General features: G+C 43.2%; 1 protein-coding gene across 1 annotated transcript; it reads right to left on the reverse strand.

The window, feature by feature from the left end:
• Window positions 1–3,314: 3,314 nt before the first annotated feature.
• On the reverse strand, window positions 3,315–4,635 carry LOC115682923 (ethylene-responsive transcription factor RAP2-3). The gene is made up of 2 exons (XM_030607289.2): window positions 4,309–4,635; window positions 3,315–3,991 (listed from the first exon to the last, which is right to left on the reverse strand). Exons 1-2 carry the CDS (start codon window positions 4,511–4,513, stop codon window positions 3,456–3,458), a joined length of 741 nt encoding a protein of 246 aa, XP_030463149.2. The 5' UTR covers window positions 4,514–4,635; the 3' UTR covers window positions 3,315–3,455.
• Window positions 4,636–6,453: the final 1,818 nt, after the last annotated feature.

Below are 6,453 nucleotides of genomic sequence, written 5' to 3' on the forward strand. Positions count from 1 at the left end.
CATTGTTTGTATTCTTTTTTCACTACGCGGCCGCCGCTGTCTGCCGCGGCCATTTGCCACCACCATCGAGTGATCACTATCACCGGCATCATCATTCAATACCGACACTAACACCACCATATCTCCCCTTCCGTCACCACAACACGATTTATGGAATTGCTTTCTCCATTCTCATGACCGCTCCTCGATCATTTTCTAATGCAAGTTAGCAACCTTCACATGTTATTAACACTAGAGAAAATTCTACGTGATGTCGCCTCCAGAATCTTCCTCGTACAAAAACTATCACACCTTGAATCCAGTAAGAATTGGGCAATGACACGGCCGTCCTTTCATTATAAGGGCACAATCTTAAATACAACCAATTACCTGTTATCAATGTGTGTGTGCATATATATCAGCAGGTTGGTTACAATATCAAAGTTTTTATAAATCTTCAAAAAGAATATTTACATCTCGTGCTAACAACCAAACCCGACACTCATCTCAGTCATGTGCAATATACAATTAACTAAGCTCACACCCAAAAATCCAATGAATGAGATGACGCAAATGCTTCCGTTCTATCGGCCGCTAACCGAGGGACTTGAAAGCCATTTAAGATGAATGAGATGAGCAACCACAACCCGATGAATAATGCATCTCTTCTAAGCAAATTGAACATCCACTATGCACATTTAAAACACAAAAACATAACTCATTTACATCAAATCCAAAATATAACAAACTTAAAAGATCAAAACAAATAATCAATGGTCTAGTCCATTGGTCAATCTCATATCAAATTACACGTCAATAGTCCATTCCATTGATCAATCTATTGCTTAATATCAAACCATTGTCACAACATAATGCTTGGTGGCAAGGAGATCAAGATTTCTCATTGGCAAGGTCTCCACCTATTATCAATCGGTGGCTTGGCCTAAAAGGATATCCTCAATTCGATATGCATACGCAGAAACCCCTAATTAGGTTCACAGCGATATTGAGCATCAAACTATTATCTTTTACTGCTAGAAATCCAATTCATACCCAATCTCATAAACCAACATATATTTCACAAATCAAACATATAACCTTTCACAACTCAGCTCATTTGTAAGATTTACTTTTCGTAAAACATTTTCAAATCATATCATAAACCAGATTTGTAAAGCAATACATATTATAAACTTTCATAATTCATTTCATAACATATTTCTAAAACCATTCACAAATAACCAAGGTGCTCAATCCAAATTTTTATGCAATAAGAATGCCATTTCATAACTCATACTATAGCTACACCATATCATTTTTGAAATATGAATTTACAAACTCAAAGAAGAGATAGCACCACTCACTTGGAAAAGCCTAAAACCAAACTACGCAAGTTACTCGAACCGTCATACTCGCAATTCTATCAAAGAAGCGAGAAATATCATTTAAATAGAGTAAAATGCCGACTCAACTACAAATTGGCCAAACCAAGCTTACTCGCTAATAAAAAAACTCCTACGCGCTAACAAAACTCTTGTTGGACGAGGATATTCAAAGCTATCCGCAATGCGAAAGTTGAGCGCGAAATTTCAAAAATTCGAGTCGACCAAACCGAAATCCGGAATCGATTCTGTCAAACCCCACAACTCTACATTGTCCTAACCTATTATTTCCATATATATACTCACATTTCGACAACTCCTCAATCGAATCTCACAGTTCAAAGTTCACATAACTTCGAATATACGGCCTAACTCCAAAACCTACTCTCAAATTATATGAACTACGGGCTTGAATACTTACTAGACGTAGCAAAACGTAGTTAATCTGGCTTGTCGGGTGCCCGAAACGAATTTTTCTCTATCTGTTTCTTCCTTTCCTCTTTCTTTCCCTTTTCTTTTATAAGGGAAGAAGCCCTCACCCTCTCAGACTCTTCTCAGTTCAAGGCGGTGGAAATCCTTTTTCTTTTCTCTTTTCGACTTTTCAAATCCCCCGCATTACAGAATCCTACAACATCGTTCGCGAGGATCTTCCCACGGGAAGCAGCACGAGCATCATCGTCCCCCAGTTTTTCATGTTCCTTAAAGTTGGGGAAGACATTCGAGTTCGATCTCCTCTTAAAAGAAGACAGAAATTGAATTGTTTTAACTAGTTTATGGGCCCGTTTGATTCAACTTTGCAAATGAACCTTAGAGGAATGTAAATACCTTTAGGTTAAAGCCCCTTGGGGAAATGCAAATGGCGTTTGGTAAAAAATTCTTTGTGAAGCTATTTTAGGCCAAGTAGTGTTTTCCTTTTTTTTTTTTTTGCAAAGGGCTTTGGGACCCTTTTTTTATTAAAAAAAAAGTTACCTTTCGCTGGAGCCAGCGAAAGGCTAAGGGCGACGGCCGCCGTCGGCGAGCCAGATCTGGCGTCGGCGGCCGTCGCCCGAGGTCGGGCGACCCAGGCGCCGTCGGCCTGGGTTGCGCGACCCCAGGCGACCGTTGGCCTGGGTCGAGCGACCTCAGGTGGCCGTCGTCTAGGGTCACTCGACCCTAGGCAACCTCACCGGCCAGATCCGGTGTCATTGGTCGCTCTCGTCGGCCGCCCTCGCCAACCGCCCTTTCGCAAAGAAGATGAACAGTAATAAGGTCAAAACCTGAATATTAAAAAATAAGTGAAGATAGTTTGGGAACAAAAAAATTAGGTTCAGCATTCCCAATGCTGACTTTTGGCTGAAAGTCCATTGGAATGGCTTGCCAAACGCCCCAACATTTTTTCAAGAGAATTTCGTGAGAAAGCTGAACCAAACGGGACCTATTACGTGCACAACAAGTACTAAGTTTTAGTTTTCTTTTTCCACCCCGATGCAGTCAGTCGCACTGTACTATTCTCTCGATTATCGCCATACCACCAATTTCCGATAGATTCCAAATTGTCCCAATTCGATTTGTTTAATGTTATAAGGTACATGCACTTCTCTGAACCGGGTCCGTTCCGTCCAAGCCCTTTCCCTAGACTTTCCGCACGTTCCACATCTTATCGCAGAGGCACCGATCTCAAAGTCTCTCCCTTTTGAAAGTTTAATATTAATCAACTCCATAATGCAGAGAATTAGAATGGTCCTGTCGCTTTATATTAGCATTAAATAATCAACCCCACATAGGCAATTACTGAGTATTATAATACCAAAAGCATATACTAATGGTGCTTAAATAATTTAAGAAACGGCAACTCGGGTACATGCATGCACCGACCCTCGCGAGAATTGCACCAGATTTTTGAGATCTAGCGTGAAGAGGGAGAACGGCGACGACAGCAGACGGAAAGAAAGATGCGCGACGAGAAGTACGAGCTACGCAATACTCAGTACCGTATGTACAGCACTCGAAAACACGAAGGTTATTCATACATGTCTAAAGCATGCCATAATCAAGCATCACAAGCTGGAAACACAAGATTAAAGCACCACGAACGGAGATCAACTCGGTTACTATCTAATAAACAAGCTGGTTATCAGAACGGTGCTGGTGATGAGTGACGAGGTCTTGGAGCATCCAGAGATCGGCCGAAGACAGCTCGGCGCCTGTGCCCGGCTCCTCAGCAGCTGGCTCCAACCCCAAGAAAGATTCCAAGCTGGCGATCCGCTCCTTCAGTTCGCATCCTGCGGTTCCGGCCTCATCCTCCGGCTCGTCGGGGGCCACGCACCTCTTCTTGGCCGACGGCTGGGCAGGGCCCGGGGCCGGGGGGTCGCAGGGGGCGGAGAAGTTGAGCTTGGCCTTGTCGCCGCGGATGCGCTTGGCGGCTTCGTCGTAGGCTCGAGCCGCCTCCTCGGGGGTCTTGAAGGTGCCGAGCCAGACGCGGACGCCCTTGTGGGGGTCCCTGATCTCGGCGGCCCACTTGCCCCACGGCCTCTGCCGGATCCCTCTGTACACGTTCTTGCGAGGCCTCTGGCTCTGGCTCTTGCTCTTCTGGGTCTCTGGCACGAGTCCATGACCCGCCTCCTCGTTCTTCTTCTCTTCGCTCATCATCACTAACCAACAAGGTAAAAAAAAAAAGAAAAAAACAATGACAAGTAGTTTAGATTAACATTGATCTAAAGATGAGATGTGTTAAACAATAAGAAGGTATAAATGGAGATTCATATCAGTAGTCATTTAGTCAAAAGTTGGTCGGTCGATTCTTCTATACCAACCCTAGCTGTTATGTACGTATAAATATGTCTAGTCAAGTATTAGTTCGGAACGTCAGTGACTATCTTTTGGACATCAAAGGGTCGATATCATTTTGAAGATCATGCAAAGAGAACAAGAGAAAAAAAAAAAGTTGGATGTACTAAACTAGACCTACCTTGGCTGAGTTGGCTAGGGTTGGGAGAGAAGGGGCTGTTGGGAGGGTGGCCGCCATGGTCGGCCGCCGGACCGCCGCCGAAGCCGAGGAGGTCGGAGGCGGGGTCGAGCTCGGACCAGAGCTCGTGGGCGGTCAGCTTCAGGTTGGGGCGGCGGCGGTTGAGCCGCTCCTCGACGAAGTCGGAAATGATGTCCCCGCCACACATCGCTCACGCCCGACCAGAGAGATGGCTCATCAGAGAGAGAGAGAGAGGTACGAGGCTCGAGGCTTGGTAGCGAAACGAGAGGAAAACGAAACGACGATGGTGTGAACGGAGGAACTAGAGTGACATGGAGAGACAATTTATAAACAAAAATTGGAGAGAGGAGAGGAGGGGAAGGGGGGGGGCGGTTGCAGTGCAACCAATCTCTGATTAGAGAAGGACAAAAGAAGAGAGGGCCACAACCCTTTTTTTGGCTTTTCGTTTGTTTGTATGCTGATCAAGCGGTGACGAGCGAATCCTGGGGAACTGTGCGTTGCTTGACCGTGCCCGATGCCGTTGATCTCTCGGTTTTGCGTTCGTTTTTCTTTTTTCTTCCCTTTAAAAGATAATCGCCTTACGTTACGACTTACGAGTACCTGAGATTTGATTCGATATTCAATTTGCCTATTCGTACTCCAAAAACTTTTTCTTTCTTGGACCCTCGATTTTAATGGAGCCTGGTGTGCATCCGACACGATAAGCTGAGCGATGGGACGAGGGCGAAAAGCGAGGGTTGTCGCCCCTGAAATTTTATTCGATATTCAATCACAGTCCTCTAAAACTTTTCTTCTTGTGCTCTCGCTTTTGATGGAGTCATGGATACATTGCATATGATAAGTTTAGCGACGGAACGAGGGCGAAAAGAAAGGGCTGTTGCAATCTCTGGGTCTGCGTTATTCTTTCCTTAAAAAATAATCGCGTTATGTCGAGAGTATCTGAAATTTTATTCGATATTCAATCATCGTACTCTTAAACTTTTCTTTCTGTACTCTCTATTTTGATGGAGTCATGCGTACATCCGGTATGATAAGTTTAGTGACGGATTGAGGGCGAAAAGCATGGGTTGTTGCATCCCGCCCCCTTGGCGGCCCATATTACAACTTTGATTCTGCTTCTTTCGTAGAAAATGAATGATTTAGAAAATATTTTCCTAAAATTGATCTTTTGTATCGTTTGAAATAATTAGTTATTGGAAAATATTTTCGTTATCAATAACAATTGTCTAAATATTTTCGTAGACGATGAAAATATTTATCGTTTGTTTATTTTTGTAAATGACACAAAAAATTGTCTTTTTTATTTTAAAGTTTTTTAGATGATTCATTTTTCTCGAAACAAACACAACCCTTATACGTATGTGCTTACCATTTTCGATCTTATTCAGAAAGTTCGATCATCGAACCCTCATTTTGGATTGTCCTTAATCAAGCTCGTCGGCCATTTTTACGCTTTCTTTTTTCTTGTGGTCCGTCGCTAGATAAGCATTCTTGAAAGGTACAATTGATCAACAAAGTAATTGAGGGAGACGGTTAATAAGTTAGCCTTGAAGAGTTTCTAATTACCAAAACCATGAATTATACCTTCGGTGGTGGAACGGTAGCAATCCAATTGACAAATGACAAAGTTCCTACTAATTAGATGTATAGAACTAGCATGAAAAATCGCGAGGGGAATGCTAGGCTTAGTAACGGTCGTTATCACAACTACTTATTTATTTTGTTTTTTTACAGGTTTCACGAATCGGTTAAGTACAAGTTTTTGCGCCCTGTACAGATGGCTCTAACTACAACGGTTTACACGAGATTGGTGAGATTTGAACCGAGAACGATTAGCACCAGGTCCTAAATTGGAAATCCCTCGAAATCCCGGCCAATCGGGTCGATCCTGGAATTCATACGGCCAATTTTGACAAAAAGCTTAAACAAGAAGACTTCTTAGGATTTTGCACAAACCACGTTGTCTGGGGACACATGTTGTCATAAGTCACAGAACATGTCTGTCATCTTTAGGACCAGGAGCTAATCGTTCTCAGTTCCAATATTTTATCTCTGGATTCGGTTCAGAACCTACCCGGATTACCCGATCTGCACATCTTGACAAATGTTCATCCCGAATAATCAAAT

This window comes from Syzygium oleosum, unplaced genomic scaffold (genome assembly GCF_021117445.2).
Source record: "Syzygium oleosum isolate NSW1041296 unplaced genomic scaffold, Sole_v2.1 Sole_v2.06, whole genome shotgun sequence".
NCBI lineage: Eukaryota > Viridiplantae > Streptophyta > Magnoliopsida > Myrtales > Myrtaceae > Syzygium > Syzygium oleosum.

Coding starts and splice junctions, on each gene's coding strand:
- LOC115682923 (XM_030607289.2), bottom strand. CDS start 4,513: ATGTGTGGCGGGGACATCATTTCCGACTTCGTCGAGGAGCGGCTCAAC. Junction 3,992..4,308: donor CCCTAGCCAACTCAGCCAAG/GTAGGTCTAGTT, acceptor CTTGTTGGTTAG/TGATGATGAGCGAAGAGAAG.